This window comes from Bactrocera latifrons, unplaced genomic scaffold (assembly GCF_001853355.1).
Source record: "Bactrocera latifrons isolate USDA-ARS-PBARC rearing strain unplaced genomic scaffold, ASM185335v1 scaffold_28, whole genome shotgun sequence".
In the NCBI taxonomy this organism is placed as follows: domain Eukaryota; kingdom Metazoa; phylum Arthropoda; class Insecta; order Diptera; family Tephritidae; genus Bactrocera; species Bactrocera latifrons.
In genome coordinates, this window is record NW_017536407.1 from 1,995,338 (window position 1) to 2,023,030 (window position 27,693).

At 41.7% G+C, this 27,693-nt stretch overlaps 1 protein-coding gene across 1 annotated transcript in view; it reads left to right on the plus strand.

The window, feature by feature from the left end:
* LOC108970050 overlaps positions 1–27,693 on the plus strand; it is a gene marked incomplete in the record, with an annotated part of 187,068 nt that overhangs the window by 122,757 nt on the left and 36,618 nt on the right. The window contains 25 exon segments of the mRNA XM_018935160.1: positions 3,735–3,878; positions 5,042–5,110; positions 5,186–5,263; positions 5,759–6,805; positions 8,903–9,124; positions 9,316–9,498; positions 10,008–10,499; positions 10,581–13,034; positions 13,094–13,414; positions 13,505–13,810; positions 13,880–14,197; positions 15,036–15,359; positions 15,451–15,768; positions 15,835–16,164; positions 16,241–16,570; positions 16,645–16,959; positions 17,238–17,561; positions 17,666–17,989; positions 18,058–18,366; positions 18,430–18,753; positions 18,824–19,165; positions 19,249–19,557; positions 20,123–20,443; positions 20,631–22,226; positions 22,314–25,508. Of these exon segments, the coding sequence (XP_018790705.1) occupies positions 3,735–3,878; positions 5,042–5,110; positions 5,186–5,263; positions 5,759–6,805; positions 8,903–9,124; positions 9,316–9,498; positions 10,008–10,499; positions 10,581–13,034; positions 13,094–13,414; positions 13,505–13,810; positions 13,880–14,197; positions 15,036–15,359; positions 15,451–15,768; positions 15,835–16,164; positions 16,241–16,570; positions 16,645–16,959; positions 17,238–17,561; positions 17,666–17,989; positions 18,058–18,366; positions 18,430–18,753; positions 18,824–19,165; positions 19,249–19,557; positions 20,123–20,443; positions 20,631–22,226; positions 22,314–25,508 (14,295 nt within the window).

Sequence of the window (27,693 nt, forward strand, 5' to 3'; positions counted from 1 at the left end):
ACCCGGTGTAAGAATCACAACACCAGAATCTACAACTCGATCTGAAGGTGAAGAAAGATTCACCTCAACACGTCGACCGGTCACTGAGACTCTTGGGCCAGAAACTTCTGCGGTATACACCACTGTCCCAGGTGTAAGAATCACAACACCAGAATCTACAACTCGATCTGAAGGTGAGGAACGATTTACTTCAAAACTTCGACCGGTCACTGAGAGTCCTGCGCCAGAAACTACTGCGGGATACCCCACTGTCCCAGGTGTAAGAATCACATCACCAGAATCTACAACAATATCTGAAGGTGAAGAAAAATTTACTTCCACACATCATCTGGCCACTGAGAGTCCTACGCCAGAAACTACTGTGGGATATACTACAGTCCCAGATGTAAGAATCACAACACCAGAATCTACAACAATTTCTGAAGGTGAAGAAGGATTCACTTCAACACGTCGACCGGTCACTGAGACTGCTGCGCCAGAAACTACTGCAGGATATACCACAGTCCCAGGTGTAAGGATCACAGCACCTGAATCTACAACAATATCTGAAGGTGAAGAAATATTTACTTCCACACATCATCTGGCCACTGAGAGTCCTACGCCAGAAACTACTGTGGGATATAGTACAGTCCCAGATGTAAGAATCACAACACCAGAATCTACAACAATATCTGAAGGTGAAGAAAGATTCACTTCAACACGTCGACCGGTCACTGAGACTCCTGCGCCAGAAACTACTGCAGGATATACCACAGTCCCTGGTGAAGGAATCACAACACCTGAATCTACAACAATATCTGAAGGTAAAGAAAGATTTACTTCCACACGTCGACCGGTCACTGAGATTCCTGCGCCAGAAACTACTGCAGGATATACCACAGTCCCAGGTGTAAGAATCACAATACCTCAATTTACAACAATATCTGAAGGTGAAGAAAGATTTACTTCAACGCGTCATCCGGTAACTGAAACTCCTCTGACGGGAACCACTAGATTTGAGACTACAGCTGAATACTCAGGTCTTCCAGGTGTGAATATCACATCGACAACGCCACAAACTACAACTGGCATAACAAGCGAATTAATTAAGATAGTAACACCGGCCGGCTATGGTACAGAAGCACCGTTAACACAACGAACAGTCACTGTAACACCAATCTACGTAGAGGCGACAACTCCAGAGGTGCTATTAATGCCCCCAACCAAAATAAAACCGATTACTACTCCACGAACGCCGTTCGACTCAAATTTTACAATAACAGAGCCGAGTTATAGCGTCAATCAAACGACACGACCACAACTGCCGAGTACAATGCCACCTACGACCGTACCTTTGACGACATGCGCGACTGACAATGACTGCACCAACGAACAGTTTTGTTTACGCGGGGAATGCATTAATCCTTGCCTACTCTTGCCGACCTTCTGTTACATGTATAGTCCGAATTTTGCGATCTGTCGCACGATCGAACATGTGCCCATGTGCTTTTGCGATAACGCAGCTGATGTAAATACTACCGATTGTCATATAATTGCAGGTAACTTCATAAGTGTGTATGTATGTACTTGTGTACGTATAAGGCAAGAAAACAAAGAAAGAAAGCTTGTTTTAATTAGTTAGAAAAGTGAAATCGGAGACCTTTTACTTTGTCTCCGATGGAATGAATTTGCAATGCGGGGTTACGGGTTATAGCGACGACTGGTGGAAACTGCCGCAAGGACGTCTGCTCCTATCCACTTAAGTCTACTCTATATTACTCTACTCTCTTACACACTATTATTTGTCTGCTGAATAAATGTTATTCTACTCGTACGATTTCTATGTCGAGCGGCAAAGTTTTGAAATGCAATTATTATCTGGGAAAACAATTATTATAATTTAAGCGCATAAGTATCTGAGTCACCCACCCATCATCAGACGTGTCATGCATGTAAGGAGCAATCATATAAACGTATACGTGTTTTGTCGCTCGCCCTTTCTTGCTCACATTCGCTCACTCGCTCGCTCTCAAATGTGTCTCATATAAATCTTAATCTATGTTATATGACTTTGCCGCTCAGCTGCCTTTATCTTGTGTCTTATTTGATTTCATATGTCTGTGTTATCGTATTCTCAAGTCTTTTATGGTATGCTCTTACCCTTATCTTTTATGTGTACTGAACTTTTACTGTTTCTCTCCCAAACACAAGCACACTCCCTTACACCCCACCCACAACTTTCTGCCTGCTCTCGCTCTCGTGAGTTTTTCGTACAATCGCACCAAAGCAAAACGTACAAAATATGCTCACGAGCACTTCCAGTTGTTCCTCTATTGGATCGTATGTTTCTTTATAAGTATCTTCGCGCTGTCTGTTCATCATCAACTTGTTAAGCATTTACCCTCCTCCTTACTTTTAAAAAAATATTTGCAACGTTGGTCTTCGTGGCGTGGATATCACAGTTATCTCTCTATGTTTTGCATGTTACCTTTGTTTGGAGTGTTGACTGTTTAGCATACTCTTTATGTGTATTTTTTTTTTAAGACCTTTTGTCTTTTCATAGACATTTTCCGACATTTAAAGTTGAAAAATATTAAACAAATTTTGCCACACTCACGTTTCCACACTCACACATACAACAAAGCACCTCTTTCATCCTCACACACTCTTTTCCGACCTCTCTCTGTCATTTTCAATCTCCGTTCATCAAATCGCCCGCCGCATGCCATATATCACCACAGCAGCCCGTCATACTATATGTTTGTATTGGCAGAACAACGGTTTTGAGCTTACGCTCGCTACGAAGCAACCCTGCGTACGTTTATTGCATGCAACTATGTTTTTGTGTAAATATTTGGCGAAAAAACTCAATGAAAGACTAACAATTAAGTGAAGTATCGTAAGATACGGATCATTTAAATACAAAAAAATATAATTTAAATCAAAGAAATAACAGTATTGAGCAAAAAATTTATGATATGAATAGTATATATGAACCATGTACAAAACTTTAAATAAATGTATATATAAAATGTAAAAAAAAAAACTTGTGTAAATAAATAAAATTAATGTTGGTTAACGGTTTACTAAACACACAAAATATTTTATGTCCCACCATAGTAGTAGTAGTACTTAGTAATATATGGTAATGACTAGTAATGCATGTATATATTTTTTGTATATAAGAAAGTATGTAGACGCTTTCATCTAACTGTAAACTAAACTAATGCTGGCACTTTTGTAAATGTATTTTTACTCTCTAGTGTAGCGTAGAGTTGCTATTTCACATTTAATTTTATTTCTAAATGAAAAAAGGCTTCTGCTGCATGTAAACGCTTACTTTTTATAAAGAAAAAGAACAAACTTAACTATTTTAACAAAGAAACTATTTATTGCTAAATTCTACAAGCCAAACAAATGAGGAAAAATTACTACACTTGACTGACCAAATTATTAAAAAAAAATTACACAACAACACAAAACAAAAAATAATTAAATCAATCGGCGTTCAATAATATTAGCTTCCACAATTAAAATTAAAAAAAAAAAATAAAATAGTATAAAATTATTTAACAAATATTGCCTGCTTTATTTATATTATTTTAGTTCTCAAAAAAAAAAAAACAAATTTGTCACTGCGTATAACTAATTGCGTATATTTTCTCTTCCTCTCTTTCTCTCGCCTTGCGCGCATTACCTATAACTCTGTCCCTTTCTCTTGCACTATATCTCGTTATTTATGCGCTGCTCAATAGAAATCGGCTGCGCATCGAGCGATGAATGCCCAACACAGCGCGCCTGCATTAATGACGTGTGTTTAGATCCATGCTCGTCTGCTAATCCATGTGGACGTGATCAGGAGTGCCAAGTGATAGAACATCAACCGGTTTGTTCGAAAGGTGAGTCATAAAGTCAGTCAAGAGTATAGTATTGGTTTAAGTGGTAAAAATTAAGCAGCAGTTAGTTTTATGCAATAATAACCAAAAGAATTTAAGCGACAGATAAATAAAAAAATTTTAATAAAAAATATTTGGTTACGTAATTGAAAACAGACTATTGATTTTAAAATTTTATCAAAGTTTAAAAATAATTTTAAAAAAAACTGAAGTTAAAGAATACATAACCACTGGTTAAAATTTAACCGTCGGATAAGTAATAAAACATTACCTACAAATTGTAAATCGAACAAAAATTAAAAAAACTCAAGTTAAGCAATACATAACCCCTGGTTAAAATTTAACCGCCGGATAAATACATAATGTGGAATCAGAGGTATTTTTTTCTTGATTCTAATGAGATTCGACTTTATAAATTAATCATTAAAGGCCATTTTCTCAACGTCTTGTTAGTAGTTTGCTGCCAACTAAGATCTGGTTACTTTACCAAGAGTCATCCTTTCGATAAAAAAAAAGATGTATTTTTCAACCACGCTTAAATTGATCATTAAGGGCCATTTTCGCGATACCTTGTTAGCAGTCTGCTGTCAGTCAAATTCTGGTTACTTAAACACGACTCATACTTTCGGTAAAAACTGTTTCTAACCATACTTAACTGAGCAACCATTTGAAAAAACAGCCCTAAATAAACAACATTATAATAAAAAAAAAACGCATCTGATGGCTTAAATTAGTATGCAATTATTTGTGGAAATAAACGAAATAAAACAACTGCTTTCAGCATTGAGCTATTTAAGATTAATATAAAGTGCTAACTGCCAGTTAAAACGTTAAATTAATGACAATAAAGATAAATTCCACATTTAATTTCTGGTTGTAAAAAAAAGAGGTGCAATCAGCAGTTACATTTAAATAAACTTAATGTCTGTTTAAATTCATTAACCGGTGGTTATAATTTAACCGGAAGTTTGAAAAGTATTTTCTTACCAAAGTTAAAGACTAATTAAATATAAAACTACAAAATCAGTTTCGTTTAAACCGGTGGTTAAAATGTAACCGGAAACTTTAGAACTATTTTTTTACCACAGTAAAAGACTGATTAACTGAAAAACTACAAACATTTGCTGTTAAATATTAAAAATTATTATTTTTTTTTTGATCTCCAGTCTGCGAATGTCAAAGAAAGGCCGATTGTCATGCCGGTTTCGAATGCGATGGCTGTCACTGTCGTCAAAGTATGCATTCTTTGTTGAAGCTTTTTACCTATTTGCTTATATAAATAAATCAACCTTTTATAAAAATCCTTACAGCAACTGGCCGCACACCTGGCTGCGAGCACTGCCCACCAGGCACCAACTGTGATCCCACAACTGGCGCCTGCATCAAAGGTGAGTGCCATTTGCCTAACTTTTTATTGATTTTCGCAAAAATTTTGTCATGTTTTAACACGAAAATTAAACAAAAAACACCTAAACACAAAATTAACCAAATTTACGCAATAAAATAACTGTACAGCTGTAACTGTGTATATATGTAATTATTAAAATGTTTATAGAAGATATTTCCCCATAATTTAATACTTAATATTTTCGATATATTTTTCCATAATTAATTTTACAAAACCCTTTTTTGTTGTACATTGTACAGTTTAATACAGAATTAATTTCAACACAAAAATAATTTCCAACACACACACATACACGCACACAGAGAATACCCAGTTTATGCGATTTAGATACATAATATCCTTTAATTTTTATTTTATGATTTTGTTGTATTTGTAAATATTTACGTAATTACGTTTTTGTATATATTTTCCATAAAACCCATCCCTACGTTACCTGTGTAAATACGTAACAAAAACAATTACCAACAACAAATAGCTAACGTTACAATAACAACCACCACTACCAATATAACAACTACCATCACCACATCTAACCCAATCACTGATGTTACAACCGACATCAACGACACAACTCAAACCGGCACAACCACGAGCACCACCACCACCACCACCAACCCCTCCATCACTACCGCTACGCCGACAGACAGCACAACCGCACCCACAACAACCAACGCCTACTTCGAAGACACGACCACAGTGCCAATCAGTAGTAGTAGTACTACAGAAGCGCCCATGTCCATCACCACCGAGTCGACGAAAGAGCAGGAGGACATGAATACGACGGCAAGCAAAACTGGTCCACCGAAAGGTTATCGCGATGGTGAGAATAATATAACAGCGAGCACCATGCCAGAGCAGCAAACCACGCCAGCGGTACAGGTGTCCGTCTCCACAGCCACGTCGTCTACATCGAGCAGCAGCAGCAGCTCGCGACGCGGTGAGGACACTAAGGGTCCGTTCGATACGCGTACAACAACACCGAAAATGAAAACTACACGCATCGATACGTCAAATGAATTTGATTATAATTTCACAACACTATTGACGACAACACAACGTACCACCTTCCCGGTGACAATGGTTACAGAGCCCATGAAAGAATTGGACCAAACCACCACAATGGGTGTACGTGATTTGGTGACAACCATGTTTCCGGTGATAACACCACCTGCAACGGAACAAACGACACAGCGACCAACTGTCGCGGGTACAACAACACCGTTTGTTTATGAGACAATCGAACCGATTACAACAACGTCAACTACGACGCAAACGGAAGCTGGCATAACAACAACATCGCCGGATACTAGCACCGAACCTGGCACCACTACTAAATTCATAACAACCGAAACTGCTACAACAATAGCAGCAACAACAACCCCAATAAGCACATCTACTGATATCACAATGTTTAACACTTGTACAGATCATACTAACTGTGGTTCTAGTCAATTATGCGTGCTGGGCATGTGTCGCAACAAGTGTCGTGATGGTGACACAAGCGATACGGAGTGTGTAAAAGGTATACATTTAGTAGCGTGTAGTTTTCCTCATGAACTTTCAGTAAGGAAATTGCATGGTTTCTGTCTGTGAACTGTTCTGAAATGTCTTTGCATGTTAGATTGGGAGAAAAAGTCACAAAAATATTCGAAAAAAGCATGTTTATGTGTACAAAAAAGAATTTTAAAATGCATTATACAACTTTTACTTCCTTTTTACCGCAGAGCTTTCACTAGACTAGAATTAAGAATTTTTTTTATTTGTATTCAGCAATTGAGCTTTTCATATTAGAAAAACTATAAAAATAATGAAAGCGCCCTCAAATATTAAATATGAATAATATTTTCAAAATATTCGAAAAAAGCATGTTTATGTGTACAAAAAAGAATTTTCAAATGCATTATACAACTTTTACTTCCTTACTGCAGAGCTTTCACTAGACTAGAACTGAGAATTTTTTTATTTTTATTCAACAATTGAGCTTTTCATATTAGAAAAACTATAAAAATAATGAAAGCGCCCTCAAATATTTTATAACATTGATTTCCTTTTTGCCGAGGAGCTTTCACTAGACTAGAACTAAGAATTTTTTTAGACTAGGACATTTTCAGTTAATTTTCTAAGAAGTTTCATATGGTATGTTTCCTAGACTATACATATTCAGCAATTAAGCTTTTATATCAGCTTTTCATATTAGACGTATGAAAATAATGAAAGCTCCCTCAAACATTTTTCAACTTTTATTTCCTATTTGCCGTGAAGCTTTCACTAGGTTAGAACTAAGAACTTTTTTTCATATCTACTATTCCGGTCTCTTTCGACCAATTCAGCGATTTTATCGCAATTTTCGACGACAGGCCTTCCCGAGCGTGGCGCATCTTCGACCACCTCTACACCAGAACGAACCATCGTTGTGCGGCGGAAATGGAAACTGTATCGGGTCCATAAACTGCACAAAATTTATTGGCGGCTTGAGATGCATTTTTACCTTTATCGTAGTTGTGCTGTAAAATATGTAGGGATGTTCCCTAGGCTGTTTTTATTCAGCAATTGAGCTTTTAAAGCAGCGTTTCATATTAGAAAAAGTATAAAAATAATGAAAGCTCCCTCAAACATTTTTATATTAACATACACACATACATCTTTATATACAAAAGTCTCAATAGATACTGAGTTTTCAGTTTTTTCAAAAACTTTTAGAATTTTGAAATTAAAAAAAAACGTAATTCATAAATGCAAACAGCTTCCATTACTAGAGCTTTCACTTGAAAAAGCATAATGTATTAAGTAAAAATGAAGTTAAAATATACAAACTCTAAAGTTATGATTTTTTTTAAAAAAGAATTTTGAAGCTTTCCAGCAAACACCAGTATTTAATTAAAAATGATTAAATATAGTTACTTTATGTGACAACACTCCCTGAAAATGGTCTTAAATTTAAGGTTAGATCGCCTAACATTAAAATTATGGAAATAAATTAGTTAGTTAAAGCTTTCCTTAGCGGAATATCTTTCTATAGGGCTCAAAGCTCACTATTAACTGGAAATATTATAGTAAATTGTATATATTATATTGGCAAAACTCCAGTTTCATGTATTATTGGTGAGTTTAGGAGCCTTCACTTCTTAAACAGACAGTGTTTCTTGTTGAAAGTTGTTAAGTATGGGCGCGGCATTATTTTAAAATAATTCTTAGTGTAGGCTGATACAAATTTGTACAATTATATTTTACTTTTCAAAACTTTTGTTGGGAGCTTTCTACAAAAAGCTTTCACTAAGCTTTTGTTTATATTTTAGCAGTAGATAGAAGTATCTTACTATTGCATATATATCTGTGAGAAATGAGGACTTTGTATTTGTTATTTAAAGAACCGAATTTCATATTTTAAGGCATGCAAACTTCAACTACCTCCACTATTGAAAAAAAAAATAAAACACAATTGTAAATAACCATTTCCTATAACTTCCCAGTACTGACAGTAGACAGTAATCTATGTGTGTTTGGTTAACCGATTTTTTTGTGCTAATAAATATCATTTTACATCATTAAATATCAAACAAAATTTACTTACCACATAACAATACACGCATTAATACTCTCTAACTCCTCTAACGAGTAGAATCACCCGGCTCACCAAAGAATCCGGAACCATGTCAGTCGAACAATGATTGCATTGAGAACGAAGCATGTTACATGGGTCTATGTCATAATCCTTGCGAATTTGCGAATGTATGTGCGCCCACCGCTAAGTGTGTGGCGAAAATGCATCGGCCGATATGTTCGTGCCCTAAAGGGCATGAAGGTAATCCGGCTATTAAATGCTCGCCCGTGGATAGGACAAGTAAGCAAACGAACACTACATTCATTTAATATATGTACATGCAACTAAAAAAAAAAACCAAAATTAATATCAAAATAATAGTCAAATATTAATCAACAAATACTTACAAGCAACTGAATGAAATTTTTGGTTAAACGATTTCGTGCGAGTTTCTAATAATGCACTACTCTTTCCATTACCTTTTCGTGTAGCTGAGTGTACGCGCGATGCCGATTGTGACATTACGGAGGCTTGCATCAATCGACGCTGTCAGCATCCTTGCGACGCGCATAATCCTTGCGCGCAAAATGCGGTCTGCATGAACGCGAATCACGCGGCGGACTGCAGCTGTGTGGTTGGCTATCAAGGCAACGGTTTCATTGGCTGTCAACCAGGTAAGTGTAGTGTGCACAACAGTGAAGTCATTCAACGGCAGCGTTGATAGTGAACTCGAGCTCCATAAAGATGAACTAACGCTGTCAAAAGACGTTGAATGGCTCCAACTGCTGCTGACAATCCTAAAAAAGAAAAGAGAAAAGTTATACTGTTAGATCCTTCTGTGCAAACTGCGCACCACATGCATAACATTTTTGTGGCAAATTCTAATTTCGCAACTGTTTCTTTAATTTTCTTTTTCAAAACACTGTAAAATATGCTCACACCAATCACCTGTAAAAAAAATATTTGTACTCTCCTGAACACCGCAACAACAAAATCAATTTATATAAATTAATAAACTACAATAAATAACAAATTCACCACGAAACCTATAAATACACAAACAATCAAAACAAAACCAAACAAAACACATACATCACACCCTGTAAACAAACAAATAAACAAAAAAAACAACTACGCACAAATATACGTGTTACGTCACTACTTTCGGTACAACGCACTAAAGCGCTCGACCACACGCCTGTCTGTCAGTACAATGAGGACTGTCCGCCAACGAAACTCTGCGATCGTCTCAATCGCCGTTGCATCAATCCCTGCTTCGAGGACTCGTGCGGTGAGAATGCCGAGTGCATACCTGTCAATCATGGCATTGAATGTCGCTGTCTGGCCGGCTTCGTAGGTAATGCGTATATCGAATGCACGCAGCTGCAGGGTTGTCGCGGGGATCGCGAATGTGACGCTAGTCAGGCGTGCATTAATGGTAAATGCGCTTCGCCTTGTCGCTGTGGCGCCAATGCGCTGTGTGACGTGGTCAATCATCGCGGTGTCTGCAAATGTCCACCAGGTTATGCCGGACGACCGGAAGTAGCTTGCAATCCACCCACCAATCCATGTGAACCGAATCCGTGTGGCGTCAACGCGCTATGTGAGCTGGATAATGGCAATCCTATTTGTTACTGCCCGAAAGGACTTACCGGTAATCCGTTCAAGAATTGCAGTAAGTACACGCGAGTTTCGTTATGCACAAAGTTTGCGTAATGAGTAATTTTTATAAAACATCTTCTACGTTTACTTTCAGTACCGGAAGGTGACGAGTGTCGTCCGAATCCTTGCGGTCCCAATTCTGGTTGTCGCATGGTGAACGACGCGCCAACTTGCTTCTGTTTACCCGAATATGAAGGTCAGCCGCCACTGGTACCGTGTGAGGTGCCAAAGAGTCCTTGTGATCCATCACCTTGTGGCCCGAATACACAATGCGCTGTGCTCAGCAACGGTTTCTCAAAATGTACTTGCTTGCCAGGTTATGTCGAAAGTCCTAACACAATACGCGGTTGCATCGAACCCGTAAATCCATGTGATCCTAGTCCTTGCGGTCCGGGTGCAGTTTGTGATTCCTCACGTACACCAGTGTGCTTCTGCCCAGACGGCAAGATTGGCAATCCATTTAAGGCTTGTGAAAAACCACCAATTTCCGACGAGTTATGTACACCAGGTCCATGTGGCCGTAATGCTGACTGTTATGTTACCGGCAATCGCGAGGAATGTTATTGTCGCTCAGGTTATATTGGTGATCCTTATCAGGGTTGCCGCGAGCCACCTCGTAGCGCTTGTGAACCTAATCCATGTGGTCCAAATGCTGAATGTGTTGTTGCTGGCGATGGTCAAAGTGCATGCATCTGTCCTGACGGTTTATCTGGAGATCCGACGTCAACTAAAGGCTGTCATGGCTATGAATGTCAAGTCGATGCCGATTGTCCACACAATCGAGCCTGTATGGGCTTCAAGTGTTACGATCCTTGTCCAGGTGCTTGCGGTCAAGGTGCCAATTGCCGCGTGGAAGAACATCATCCAGTTTGCTCGTGCAATGCTGGACTCACTGGTAATCCGGGTATACGCTGTTACGCGCTAGATATACCAAAGACCCCGAGCCGTAATCCCTGTTTGCCTAGCCCTTGTGGTGTAAATAGTGAATGCAAGTTATTAAATCATCGCGCCGTGTGCTCATGCTTGCCTGGTTATTTGGGTGATCCACAGAGTGGTTGTCGCCCAGAGTGTGACATCAATTCAGACTGCGGCACAGCACAAGCTTGTATCAACCACAAATGTATCGACCCATGTGCTGGCACAGTGTGTGGCATCAATGCAATTTGCAGAGTACAACAACACACACCGCTCTGTGCCTGCCTCGATGGCTTCACTGGCGATGCTTTCCGTCAATGTATACCCGTTGGAGTGCTAAAGAATGTAACTCGAGATCCATGTGCGCCATCACCTTGTGGACCACATGATGTCTGCTCCATTTACGGTGATGGTGTAGCATTGTGCGATCCATGCTTTGGACCCAATGCTCAACAAAATCCACGCTGCCGACCTGAATGTGTCTCGAACTCAGACTGTCCCTTCGATCGCGCTTGCTTGGGTCAACGCTGCCTGGATCCATGTCCAGGTTCATGCGGACACAACGCTGTATGTAATGTATATGAACACAATCCCATTTGTAGTTGCCCACCTGGCTTATATGGCAATCCATATGAACACTGTTCACCACCATCACCGTTCGTACCAGCGCCATCGCCGAGCTGTGAAAAACTGCAATGTGGCGCTAATGCTGAATGTAAGAAGCGCAGTGGTGCACTAACTTGTGTCTGTCGTACGGGCTACTTTGGCGATCCTTTCATTGGTTGTCGTCCAGAATGTGTGCTTAACTCCGATTGTCCTGCTGATAAATCCTGCGTCAACTCGAAATGTGTAGATTCATGTGTAGGCGTATGTGGCATTAACGCTATGTGTCGCATTGTAAATCACGCTCCTGTGTGTCTGTGTGTCGAAGGTTACACTGGTGACGCTGCTGTACAATGCAATCCTTACTACTTACCACCAGAAAGACCAGCAGACAGACCACGTAATCCGTGTGAACCATCACCATGTGGTCCCAATTCTCGTTGCTTGACCTCACCCGATGGTTATGCGGCCTGCTCATGTCTGCCGAACTTCAAAGGTTCACCGCCAGTTTGTCAACCAGAGTGTGTTGTAAGCTCTGAGTGTCCGCTGAACAAAGCTTGTATTAATCAACGTTGCGCCGATCCTTGTCCTGGTACATGCGGTGTAGAAGCACGTTGCGAAGTCTTAAACCACAACCCAATTTGCTCCTGCGAGCCTGGTTTTGAAGGCGATCCATTTGTGTCATGTAGTCGCATACCAGAGGAACGTACGGACACTGAACGCAAACCCGAAAACCCATGTGTACCGTCGCCATGTGGACCCAATTCCATCTGCCAAATTAAACAAGGACGTCCAGTTTGTTCATGTGTTGCAAATTATATTGGCAGTCCACCATATTGTCGTCCAGAATGTACGCTAAATACTGAATGTCCAGCCGACAAGGCGTGTATACAGGAGAAATGTCAAAACCCATGTGCGAATACATGTGGACACAATGCGCGTTGCACGGTGATAGCACATGCGGCACACTGCAGTTGTGAACAGGGTTATGAAGGAGACGCCTTCGTCGGTTGTTCCAAAATCGATGAAAGTAAGTAACATCCTGAAAACGTTGAAGGGCTTTTCATTAACACGTTTTTTATTTTACAGAACCAAAAGACCGCATCGATCCCTGCTATCCAAGCCCCTGTGGTGAGAATGCGTTGTGTAGTGAACGTAACGGCGAAGCTCGCTGCAGCTGTATTGAACCATATATTGGTGATCCCTACACCACCGGTTGTCGTCCGGAATGTGTTTATAATGCCGAGTGTCCATCGTCTTTGGCCTGCATCAAGCAGCATTGTCGTGATCCCTGCGTTGGCACCTGTGGCTCGAATGCCGAGTGTGCTGTGGTCAATCATATACCAACATGTAGTTGTGCACGTGGCTACGAAGGTGATCCGTTTACCGGCTGTAAACGTGAAGATTACCGTAAGTATACATACTACTAGTTTTTTTTCGAAAAGTTGCTTGGTTACAACATTTCTAATACAATATTTTATTTAATTGTATTCAATACAGCCATCGGACCACTCAGCCCCTGCGAACCGACGCCTTGCGGTGCAAATAGTATTTGTCGCGTGGTTGATGGTCGTCCAGCCTGTTCTTGCCAAGTAGGCTACTTCGGTGCACCACCCAACTGTCGTCCGGAATGTGTTGTCAGTTCAGAGTGTTCACAAAATTTGGCATGTATCAATCAAAAGTGCGTAGATCCTTGTATCGGCACATGTGGCTTCAATGCCAAATGCCAGGTGGTCAATCACAATCCAATATGCTCATGTTCAGTCGACTATATGGGTGATCCATTCGAACAATGTACACCGAAACGTAAGTTTTAACATATTTTCTTTTATACTTTAGTACACCTTTATTGATTAAACACAACGTTATCCGCAGCACGCGAACCTCCACCAAAGGTTAATCCATGTTTACCCAGCCCTTGCGGTCCGAATGCCGAGTGCCGCGAAGTCGATAATCGTGCTGCTTGCAGTTGCTCGCCGGGTATGTTTGGTGCACCGCCCAATTGTCGTCCGGAATGTGTTATTCATCAAGATTGTCCATCGAATCGCGCTTGCATACGTCAACGTTGTGAGGATCCTTGTGCTGGCGCTTGCGGTTTTAATGCTCTTTGCACAACACAAAATCACAAACCTGTATGTTCGTGTCTCGAGGGTTACGAAGGTGACCCGTATGCTGGTTGCAATACACCGCAAAGTGAGTACCTGTTTCAAATTTTCTTATTCCTCCTGCTTTCTGAGAACAGTACAAATTCCAAAGCTTGGTGTTCACTGATACCAATGACTTCTTCAATCTTAATATTAAATATTTATTTCAGTTTGCATTTGTAAAGGTTAATGGTTCTTTCCGAATATGTAATTTCTCATGTGCCTGATTATTATTGCTATTCTTTATTTATACCGTAATTTGTATATTTCAATTTCCTGCATGTTTAAGTAGTACTTTGACATTCCAGATGAACTTTAGATATAAGCTTATCATGTTGGTTTTGAGTCAGAAATCGAAAAGAGAAAATTTTAGAACTACAAATCTTTCATTTCGGTACCATAGTTTCCATATGGTTTTTACTTATGAATCAAAAAAGAAAATTAATCATTTTTCATTCCCGCCATCCCTCATTCTACTTGATTTCCTTTCTCATTTCACATACCTTCGTTCCAGTACTTTCATTTGCATTATTCAGTTGACTCAAGCTCCATTTCATTATTATTCCTTTCCAATTATTTCCTGGATTATATAGTTTTATCTTAATTCCACTTCATTTCATATATTCCGATTTCAATTCAGTTCATTTCAATTTGTGCTAAAGCTATCAGAATTTAAAAAATAGCTTTAGAACTTTTCTTTTCGATTGCTGACTCCAAAATCTGCTTACTTTTGTATGCATTTAAACTTTGTATATTTTCATTATTCTTTAAGGTACATACGCATTGCAATATGTATATATAGTATATTTTGAACAAAACCTCAATCACTATATCAAAAACACTCATCACTATCCTCGCCATCTGTATTTTCTCTATCCGGTTTATAGTCGTAGTGCCTGACATACCCGCCGATCCATGCAATCCATCGCCGTGCGGCTCAAATGCCATATGCCGAAATCGCAATGGTGCTGGTTCATGCACCTGCATTCAAGATTACTTCGGTGATCCGTATATAAATTGTAGACCCGAATGCGTACAGAACAGCGATTGTGTATCCACGAAATCTTGTGTAAATATGAAATGCGTCGATCCATGTATAGGTCTATGTGGTTTCAATGCGGAATGTCGCGTTTCGCATCACATACCGGTTTGCACCTGCATAACCGGTTTTACGGGCAACCCGATGCGTAGCTGTCAGGAGAAACCCTCAAGTATGACACAATCAAGACAAATACAAAATGTGATAAGATCTAAAAAAAGCTTCCTTTTCTCCCTCTCTCTTACTTGCGTTATATTATTTAGATATGTATTTGCCTATACCACGTGATCCTTGCCGTCCCTCACCATGTGGTGTGTACAGTACTTGCCGCGTGGCAAGTAATCGCGCAGTTTGCTCTTGTCTACCTAATTATATGGGTCATCCACCGAATTGTAAACCGGAGTGCATGCTCAGTTCTGATTGCGCTTCGAACCGTGCTTGCATTAATATGCGTTGTCAAGATCCATGTCCCGGCACATGTGGTCAGAATGCACGTTGCCGCGTTACCAACCACTCGCCGATTTGTAGCTGTATTGATGGTTATACTGGTGATCCATTCCAGCAATGTCTACCTGAAAGAAGTATGTTAATCGCGTGCGAAGTCTCTATAGATCCGGAGTCACTAACGAGCTTTTACTTGTTTTTAGAACCATTAGATACGCCACGTTTACCACCACAAAATCCTTGCGTCCCCAGCCCTTGCGGCCCGAATTCACAATGTCGCGCCTCCAGCTCCGGCGCTGTTTGCACGTGTGTGGCCAATTACATTGGTCGTCCGCCGAACTGTCGTCCGGAATGTACAATCAATTCGGAGTGTCCTGCTCATTTGGCTTGTATGAATACACGTTGTGCCGATCCCTGTGTGGGTTCGTGTGGCAACAATGCACGCTGTCAAGTCAGTGCGCATGCGCCGATTTGTATGTGTGAACCGGATTATACCGGCGATCCGTTCTCTGGCTGCTACAAAGTCATACCAAGTATGTCCCAATCAATTTTACCCCCCATTTAGCTGAGCAAAATCTTACTAAACCAAATAATTCACAACATTTACAGTACCCGATGAACCAGTTCAACCGTGTCGACCCAGCCCATGTGGCTTGAATGCCATTTGTGAGGAGCGCCAGCGCGCGGCTTCATGCAAATGCATACCCGAATATTTTGGCGATCCATATGTTGAATGTCGACCGGAGTGTGTCATTAATTCGGATTGTCCGAAGACACGCGCCTGCATCAACAATAAATGTATCGATCCCTGTCCGGGTGTGTGTGGGCGTAATGCCGAATGCGTTGTCCTTAATCATGCACCGAACTGCGAATGCTTTAACGGCTACACTGGAAATCCCATCAGCGGTTGCTCACCCATACCAGAGCCACCACCGCAATGTAAGACCCTTACTAACCCACTATGTTTAGTAAAACCTATACTGACAAATCCACAACTCTTATCACAACCATAGATGAACCTCCGGTACATGTCAACCCTTGTCAGCCATCGCCTTGTGGGCTGTATAGCAATTGTCGACCTGTCAATGGCCACGCAGTGTGCTCATGTTTACCGAACTATTTGGGTGCACCACCCAACTGTCGTCCGGAATGTATGAGCAGCTCTGATTGCGCACAAGACAAGTCGTGTATCAATGAACGTTGTAAAGATCCTTGCCCCGGTACTTGTGGAAATAATGCACTTTGTCGCGTCGTCAATCACAATCCGATTTGCTCGTGTACACCTGGTTACACCGGTGATCCTTTCGTACGCTGCATCTACGAAGAGAGTAAGAACATTGCGCTTTTTCACTCAAAGCAAGGGGGCGTACAATGCGTTGCGAAGTTGTTTAAATTTATTTATTGCATGACATTTTATGTAGAGAGCTTCACAGCGCGTCGTGCGCTCTCCTGCTAGTTGCCGTCCATCCATCCATCTCATTTCATTGTTACTTATTCGAACTTTTCTTTCTCTTTTGCTTATGTATCTTCATTTTTGTGGATATTCTTCTGGTTGCATGTTGAATACTTTACGCTGTATTTGTGTATATACGATATATGTATGTAGAACGTCCTATTATAAGAGATCCCATAAATCCATGCGTACCATCGCCGTGCGGTCCGAATTCCCAGTGTCAAGTGTCGAATGCAAACGGTCAAGCTGTGTGCTCGTGTCTGCCCAATTACATTGGCAGAGCGCCGAATTGCCGACCCGAATGCACGTCGAATTCGGAGTGTCGCGGTAATATGGCTTGTATCAATCAACGCTGTCAAGATCCTTGCCAGGGTTCATGTGGCTCATATACGACATGTATTGTAAATAATCATAGACCAATTTGCCGCTGCTTGGATGGTTATACGGGTGATCCTTTCTCAGGATGTAGTCCTCAAAGTAAGCTTTCACACAGACATGCTTCACTTTCATTAGTATTATCAGTTAGGCTTTGACACAAAGCGACGCTTACATAAACACTTTATTTCCTCCCCGCACATTAGTTAATATACCGCCAGAAATTCCAATGCCTTGCAATCCCAGCCCTTGCGGTGCTAATGCTGTGTGCAAGGAACGAAACGGCGTTGGCGCTTGTACCTGCTTGCCTGAGTACTCTGGAGATCCATACACGGAATGCCGCCCTGAATGTGTATTGAACACCGACTGCCCGAAGAATCTCGCTTGTATGAACAACAGATGTCGCGATCCATGTCCAGGAGTATGCGGCGTTGGTGCCGAATGTCACGTAATTAATCACGCGCCCAGCTGCAGTTGTCCATCGGGTTATACGGGTAACCCTTCGGAATATTGCCGCGAACAATCAAAACGTACAGTGTTCTTATTAACATTATATAAAGAAATGAACTATCTAGTAACCTGGGTTAATTTTTCACAGACATCGAACCCGTGCAGCCTTGTCGTCCTTCGCCATGTGGCCCTTACAGCCAATGTCGTGAAGTGAACGGTCATGCAGTCTGCTCGTGCATTACCAATTACATTGGTGCACCGCCGTCTTGTCGCCCCGAATGCTCGGTTAGTTCCGAGTGTGCGCAGGACAAGGCTTGTGTGAATTTGCGCTGTGTAGACCCATGTCCGGGCACTTGCGGCAATGAAGCACGCTGTAAAGTCACAAACCACAATCCGATTTGTACATGTCCACCTGGCTACTCAGGAGATCCTTTCATACGTTGCTTGATCAAAGAACGTAAGACCATTGCCTAATCAAATACGAGTTAGGTCACATTTATTTACGTTATATATTATTTAGAAGAGGAACCACGTTTGCCTACGATACCAACCAACCCTTGTGTTCCAAGTCCATGTGGACCGAACTCACAATGTCGCGCTGTTGGCGAAACGCCAGTCTGTTCATGCTTACCGAACTTTGTAGGACGTGCACCAAATTGCCGTCCCGAATGTACGCTCAACTCGGAATGTCCAGCCAATTTGGCTTGCATAAATGAGCGTTGTAAAGATCCATGTCTTGGTTCTTGTGGTTTCAACGCCTTCTGTAATGTCGTAAATCATTCACCAGTCTGCAGTTGTGAGACTGGCTTTACCGGCGATCCTTTCGCTGGCTGCAATCCAACGCGTAAGAAATTATAATCCATTCTTTCGAAAAGAACACCCATTAACCCTCGTTCGCTTTTTAACTTCTTTAGCCACCGCTATACCCGAGGAACGTCTTACACCCTGTATTCCCTCGCCTTGCGGCCCTAATGCCGAATGTAGAGAGCGCAACGGCGCTGGTTCATGCGTTTGCCTGCCTGAGTACTTTGGAGATCCGTATAGTGGTTGCCGTCCTGAATGTATTGCCAACTCCGATTGCCCGCGCGACAAATCGTGTGTAAACAACAAATGCACAGATCCCTGTCCAGGTGTTTGTGGTTTGAATGCAGAATGTCGAGTGAATAATCATGCCCCAACATGTCATTGCCTGCAGGGTTACACGGGTAACCCACTAAGCGCGTGCCGTGAAATACCACAACTACCGCCAGCACCAAGTATGAACTGCAATAATCTTACTAATTCTCCCAATAAATCGTCTACTTACTCACACAACCCATTATCTTTATTACCCGTACAGCCCCGAAAGACACTAATCCTTGCGTACCGTCACCATGTGGTCCCTACAGTCAATGCCGCGAGGTGAATGGCCATGCTGTTTGCTCCTGCCAGACAAATTTCATTGGTTCACCGCCGAATTGCAAACCTGAATGTATTGTTTCCTCAGACTGCGCACAAAATCTTGCATGCCAAAATCAGAAATGTGTTGATCCTTGCCCTGGTACTTGTGGCAGTGATGCACGCTGTCAAGTCATTAATCATTATGCGGCGTGTTCTTGCCCACCCGGTTATACCGGCGATCCCTTCAGTAGATGTATTAAAATTAAACGTAAGCATGTGTAGTTTTTGAGTAGCCGACCTGCGGTAGCTTGGCGTTAGAAGTGGGAATGAGAAGCGTTGAGCTTTAAGCTATCTGCCTCTGAGACTTGTTATGAATGACTCTTCTGATGCAAAGTTAGCCGCGGTCAGCCCTTTTTCATATTCTTGCATGTATATATATATATATATTTAACTGTATTTCTCTCTTTTTTATTACATTTTTCTACTTTTATGTGTTCCTTATAAATATGTATTTTGTGACTGTGTAAAACCCTATCTACTCTACCTACTACTATGTGATCTAAAACTTACTATCAACAAACTATGAAAACACTACTACGGTATACAAAACCTATCCAACACTGCCTGCCTGCCTGCTGCCTGACCTGTCTCTTATACACATCTAGATGTGTATAAGAGACAGACCTACTACTATGTGATCTAAAACTTACTATCAACAAACTATGAAAACACTACTACGGTATACAAAACCTATCCAACACTGCCTGCCTGCCTGCTGCCTGACTGTCCATCTACCTGTATGTACTATCTTCCTGTTGCCTGTGTATATGTAGTGGACGTGCCAGTACCTAAGCCTGGTAATCCATGTGTTCCTTCACCATGTGGACCCAACTCGAAATGTGTCGAAGTTGGCGATTCACCTGCATGCTCCTGTTTGCCTAACTACTTGGGGCGACCACCTAATTGCCGTCCCGAGTGTCTAAGTAGTTCAGACTGTCCAGCTGATTTAGCTTGTACCAATCAGAAATGTACGAATCCTTGCATCGGCGCTTGCGGTGTACATACACAATGTACAGTTATTAAACACAATCCGACGTGCCAATGTGAAATCGGCTATACTGGAGATCCTTTCTCTGGTTGTGCCATTGTAAAAAGTATATATCTACAAACAATATTCAATATCTTTTGAAGGACATTTGAGCACTTCAAAGTTTAAAAATGGTATAAGAGTTCTTTAAACTAAATCAAATCTAAGAAACAAGTGCCTCACATGTCCTACTATCAGCTCACATCGCTCCCATTGTACTTTACACATTGTCTCTGTTTTTTTCCTGTTTACAGTGACCCCAACGGAGGCACCACGCAATCCATGTAATCCCAGTCCCTGCGGCGCAAACGCGGTTTGTCGTGAGCGTAATGGTGCTGGTTCTTGCTCGTGCTTGTCTGAATACTTTGGTGATCCGTATAGCGGCTGCCGTCCAGAATGTGTACAAAATTCGGACTGCGATCGTTCACGTGCTTGCATCAATAATAAATGCCAAGATCCATGTCCCGGTGTATGTGGCATTAATGCCGAATGTCGTGTCTTGAATCATGCGCCGAACTGTATGTGCTTTGATGGTTACACCGGTGATCCACATCGTTCGTGCGCAGTAATCGAAGTAACAACGCTGACACCGCTAAATCCATGTCAACCGTCGCCTTGTGGTCCCTATAGTGAATGCCGTGAATCTAATGGGCATGCTGTGTGCTCTTGCGTCGATGGTTTTACAGGCGCACCACCATCTTGTAAGCCGGAATGTGTTGTTAGTTCGGAGTGTCCGCAAAATAGGGCTTGTTTGAATCAGAAGTGTGGGGACCCATGTCGTGGTGCATGCGGCAACAATGCACGCTGTCAAGTGGTTAACCATAATCCTATTTGTACGTGTGCGCCTGGTTTAACTGGCGATCCGTTCACATCATGCATTGAAGAGAAAGAAATAGTACGTGATCCACAAAATCCATGCGTACCCTCACCATGTGGCCCCAACTCTTTGTGTCGTGAAATTGGCGGACAAGCGGCCTGCTCATGTCAAACTAACTATGTGGGTCGTCCGCCAAACTGCCGTCCGGAATGCACGAACAATGATGAATGTCCAAATAATCTGTCATGCCAAAATGAACGTTGCGTCGATCCTTGTCCCGGCTCTTGCGGCAACAATGCTTTCTGCAAAGTGGTACAACATAATGCCATCTGCTCATGTACCGATGGTTATGAAGGCGATCCGATATTGGGTTGTGATCTCATTCAACCAGTTCTACCAAAACAACCTCCCACATCGCCTTGCGAGCCTTCACCTTGCGGACCGCATGCCGAGTGCAGAGAGCGGAATGGCGCTGGTGCTTGTTACTGTCATGAGGGTTTCGAGGGTAATCCTTACGATGTAGACCGCGGTTGTCGACGTGAATGTGAAGTGAATGATGATTGTTCAACAGCCCAGGCATGTGTGCGCTTCAAATGTGTTGACCCATGCGACAACATCTGTGGTGAATTTGCCATTTGCTCAGTAGAAAATCATGTGCCGACATGCAACTGCCCACCTGGTTACAGTGGAGATCCATTCTTCCAATGCAAACAGATACCAGTTACACCGCCACCACCAATCAATCCATGCGTGCCATCACCTTGTGGACCAAATAGCATCTGCCGTAGTATAAACGATCAAGCTGTCTGCTCATGTAAATCTGGTTTCATCAATCAACCACCCAATTGCCGCCCTGAATGTGTGGTCAGTTCGGAGTGTGCGCCAGAACGCGCATGTGTTAACAATAAATGTGTTGATCCATGCTTACATACTTGCGGCATACGGGCTATTTGCACAACGAAGAATCATAGCCCTATCTGTACTTGCCCACGTGGCATGACCGGTGATCCATTTGTACAATGTTCGAAAATACGTGAGTATCTACAACTGAAGCATGCCACAATTACATTACCAATTTATATTTTCATTAACTTCTCTTTCTTTCTCTTCTCTTTTACAGCAATTATTCACGATATTGAACCAACAGAACGTCCACCATCCTGTGTACCATCGCCTTGCGGTCCAAATTCAAAATGTCAAATTGTCGGTGGTAGTCCAGCTTGCTCTTGTCTACAAGATTTCATCGGCGCACCACCGAACTGCCGTCCCGAGTGTGTACTCAACTCTGAATGCGGTCCAACTGAAGCTTGCATCAATCAGAAGTGCAGAGATCCATGTCCAGGCTCTTGTGGCTTTGAAGCCAAATGTCATGTGCTCAATCATGTACCAATTTGCAATTGCATTGACGGTTACACCGGCGATCCATTTATACGTTGCAGTCCCGTACCACCAGTAACGGAAACACCAAAAACACCAAACGATCCTTGCGATCCAAATCCGTGCGGATCAAATGCAGATTGCTTCAATGGCGAATGCCGCTGTCAAGACAATTATCAAGGCAATCCCTATGATGGCTGCCGTCCGGAATGTACACTTTCAGCTGATTGTGCGCGCGATAAGGCTTGTATGCGTAACAAATGTGTGGATCCATGTCCTGGTACATGTGGCCTTAATGCCGTTTGTGAAGTACTCAACCATATACCAATTTGTTCATGTGTTTCTGACTACGAGGGTGATCCATTTAGTAGCTGCAAACCTAAAGTTGTAATTGAACGGCCAGAACAAGTTTGTTCACCATCACCATGCGGCGCCAACAGTCAGTGTCGCGATATCAACGGTCATGCTGTGTGCTCTTGTTTAGATGGATACATCGGCAGCCCACCACAATGTCGCCCTGAATGTGTAGTGTCTAGTGAGTGTTCAGCACTGCAAGCGTGTGTTAACAGAAAGTGTACCGATCCATGTGCGGGCTCGTGTGGCATTGAAGCACGTTGTGAAGTCATCAATCATAGCCCAATTTGTGGTTGCCCGCCCGGTAAAACTGGCGATCCATTCAAACGCTGTCTAGATTTACCACCGCCTGAACCACCGAGGGAACGGGATCCAGGTACACCACGTGATCCTTGCATACCATCGCCATGCGGTCCCAATTCCATTTGCAAGGCTAGCGCTAGCGGCCCTTCATGCCAGTGTTTGCCAGAGTTCTTTGGCTCACCACCAAACTGCCGCCCTGAGTGCATAATCAACCCAGATTGTCCATCCAGTCAAGCATGTATCAACAACAAATGCCGTGATCCATGTCCAGGTTCTTGCGGTACCAATGCTGAATGTCGCGTTATTAGTCATACTGTTTCCTGCTCCTGTCCTACCGGCTTTGCGGGTAATGCTTTCGTACAATGTATTCCAGCTATTGAAGAGCCAGTAAAACCATGCGAACCCTCGCCATGCGGTCCAAATGCCGAATGTATTGAGCGAAACGGTGCCGCCTCATGCAAATGTATTGACGATTATCAAGGCAATCCTTATGACGGTTGTCGACCAGAATGTGTACTCAGCTCCGATTGCCCAACAGATAAGGCTTGCATACGCAACAAATGTAAGGATCCTTGTCCTGGCATATGCGGCTCCAATGCACAATGCTATGCCGTTAATCATGTGCCAAACTGTGTTTGTAATGATGGTTACACTGGCGATGCATTCTCGAACTGTCAACGCCAAGTTACGCCAATTTCGCCACCACCACAAGGCAATCCATGTCAACCATCACCTTGTGGACCGAACAGCAAATGTCGCGTATCAAATAGCCTCGCTGTCTGCTCTTGTTTGGATACATTTATTGGTGCACCACCAAATTGTAAACCAGAATGCACAGTCAACACAGAATGTCCACAAAACAAGGCATGCCATAACTTTAGATGCGCCAATCCTTGTGCTGGCACATGCGGCGTGGATGCAAAATGTGAAGTCATCAATCACAATCCGATTTGCAGTTGTCCACTAGATATGACTGGCGATCCATTCTCGCGTTGCTATCAAGCACCACTACCCGCACCGAAAGACGAGCCTAAGACACCAAAGAATCCATGCTTCCCATCACCGTGTGGTTTGTACGCCGAGTGTCGTGCCATTGGCGATCAGCCATCTTGTTCATGCCTGTCAAATTACATAGGTGTGCCACCAAATTGCCGACCCGAATGTGTCGTTAACACAGACTGCCCATCGGACAGGTCTTGCATAGCAGAGAAATGCCGTAATCCATGCGAAGGCACGTGTGGCATCAATTCCGAATGCCGCCTACAGAATCATTTAGCCATCTGCACTTGCCGCACTGGCTACACCGGCGATCCATTCTCACAATGCGTAGAAATCATCGAAGTCAAGACGCCGCCCACCGTTTCAACAGATCCGTGTGATTTGCAACCATGTGGCGCCAACGCTGAATGTGACAATGGTATCTGCACTTGCATACGAGACTATCAAGGTGACCCGTACGTAGGATGTCGTCCCGAATGCACGCTCAGCACGGACTGTTCACCTAATCGTGCTTGTCTCAATAAGAAATGTGTAGATCCTTGTCCGGGCACTTGTGGCCAGAATGCTCAATGTGACGTTAGCAATCATATACCAATATGCAGCTGTGCAAAGGGCTACACCGGCGATCCGTTCATCAACTGTCATCCAGAGATACGTGAACCAACACCTAAAGATCCATGTCAACCAAATCCTTGCGGTCCGAATAGTATTTGTCAAACAACCGCACAAGGTGCTGTCTGCGCCTGTCAGCCAGGCATGTTGGGCTCACCACCCACCTGTAAGCCAGAATGTATAGTCAGCTCGGAGTGTTCACTACAAACCGCATGCATACAAAAGAAATGTGTCGATCCATGTCCAGGTGCATGCGGCCAATTCGCCAGATGCCAAGTAATCAATCACAATCCGATTTGCACATGTAATGCTGGCTACACAGGCGATCCGTTTACACGTTGTTACGAAGAAGAACGTGTCGTTGCGCCACCTACCAATCCATGCGTACCATCACCGTGTGGCCCGAACTCGGAATGTAAAATTGTCGGCGATAGTCCCGCCTGCTCATGTGCGGTCAGCTTTTTGGGAAAACCACCAAATTGTCGCCCAGAATGTACCATCAATCCGGAATGTTCGCCTTCGAAGGCATGTATACGACAGAAATGTGAAGACCCATGTGTGGGTTCGTGCGGCTTCAACGCGCGTTGCAATGTGGCCAATCATATGCCGATTTGCACATGTGAAGTGGGATATACGGGTGATCCGTTCACCGGCTGTCAGCCTGTACAAGGTAGGACCAATTTTGCTTCATTCATTTATATGTCAGTACTACAGGCGCAACCGTTAGATTTTATTAACATTGTTATTGCTATATTTTTAAAGCACAAGCCAAACAATTATGCCATCTAATTTGCAGAACTGGACGCTTTTATTAAAAAAAAAATTATTACCACTATATTTACGCGCAAATAACGGTTGTTACCTGAATGGAGCATTCTGTTTGTGGGACTTTCGCATAATAATAATGTTAGTTTACTTCAAATTATTTCATATTCGTGAAAAAATATTTGAAAATATCTGTTTGAATGAGCGATTTTAGTATTTAATAAGGTTTTATAAATTTTTTATTCCTGAGAATACAAGCGATTCTAAATGCTTTTTGTTTTTTGGTTTTTCGAAAGTCTCTCGCTCAGAATTACCCATCCATATTGCTTACACGAATTAGAACAGATCAATTTTATATGTATTGTATGTACGTATATATGTGTACTTGCACCGTTAGCAATTACACTGAGAAAATTTATTGAAAATTGTAACACAGATCTCACTTACACCAAAGAATTTTATTTATTCCTCATCTGTTTTAAAGTGGTTGGTCATAATAATTATAAAAAATAATAATTTGTTTTAAAAAAACTAGTTCCTAAAATTTTTTAATATTTGTGAAGTTAACCGTTTTCAATTTGGAATTTGATGTTAGTAGTAATACGACGTTTTTGAAAAACGACTAGGGTATCAACAAGTAATGGTTGCAGTTATTAGAAATATTGGAAAAAAAAACTGTGTATCACTCGCTTTTTTCATGAGAAACCATGCTATTTTCTTTAATTTTTGATTTTGCCAAGAACTACTAAAGTTTCGTAACTGTATAAAAATATTAAAAATTAAGTGCTTTTAGTTGTAGTTATGCGTTTTCATCAACCCTACAAGACAAATATATGGTTTAGAAACGTATGTGGAATCCTCTAATTCCCAGTACCCGAAAAGTTTTCTACAATTTTTATTTGTTATTCACCTATCCAAACAGGATTAGATCGCCAACCAGACAGTCTTTCGACGGATGAAATCCTGTTAAAGTTTGCTAACACACGGGATTGTAAGAATTGTCGTACAATTAGTCAAAAGGTCTACTTGTTACAGGGAAGCTTTTCGATCATAAGTTTCTTAATGATATCAACCACCGAATAGTTCCATAATCCAAGTTACTACTTTCAGCTGAAAACTATCAGCTTTTCGCTCCGTTTCAGAGTCTCTCAATCTCTAAATGCTGTCAATAGTACGCAATATATAATAGCAATAGTACGTCTGTCTCATATGAGTAATACCCTGGTATTTTAAGTTTGCCACGATTTTTGTAACACCCAGAATGGAATGTCGGAGACCCTATAAACTATTATATAGCGTGACTATCTGATATATATATATATGCCAACTAGTCCCTCAGTTTTGGAGAGATGGATCTGAAATTCCGAACACGCCTTCCTGGGTAGAAATAAGCTGTTCAATTTGTGGAACTTGGTACTAAACTCTGAACTATCAGAATCAAGCGCTTGTATAGATAACTTTTTATTTGAAAAAGATATCTTCAGAAACTTTTAAAATTTTAGATATGTTGTTTCGACGTCATCCAATGGTAGACCCAGGAAACGTGCTGTTTCGACAACGTCTTACCAAATGGAGAGGGGTGTCAGATGAGTACGGTCAGCTGGACATGTATATATTTGATATATGTCAGGTTCTACTCTGGCTAAGTAGGAGTTTAACCCGTTATAATATCTAGAACGAAGCAGCGTAAGGGTCACTCGGCAACTCGAGCTCTTAGTCTGCAATGGGTGGTGATTTAGCTTCTAGGAATTTTTTGTATTTGTGAAGAGCTTATAGTTTCGGTGCAGCCGAAGTTAAATATATTTTTTTCTTGTTTTAGATGGAACTTGAAGTGATGGTAGAATTGAAGAAATGGTTATTTTTGAAAGAACTCTCAGTACGTATTTGTTTTGTTGGACAATAAAAATACCATTATCTCAAACTGTTAGATTTACATTTAAATGTTGCCATCTGTGCTGAAAACGGTTAGTTTTCCCATACTTACTTTCAGTTAAAAGCTAAAAATGCTGATTAGGGGTGGCCTTGCAAAAAAATTTATTGAAAATGTTTTTAGGAAAACAAAATTATAAAAAAAAAATATTCCAAAAAAA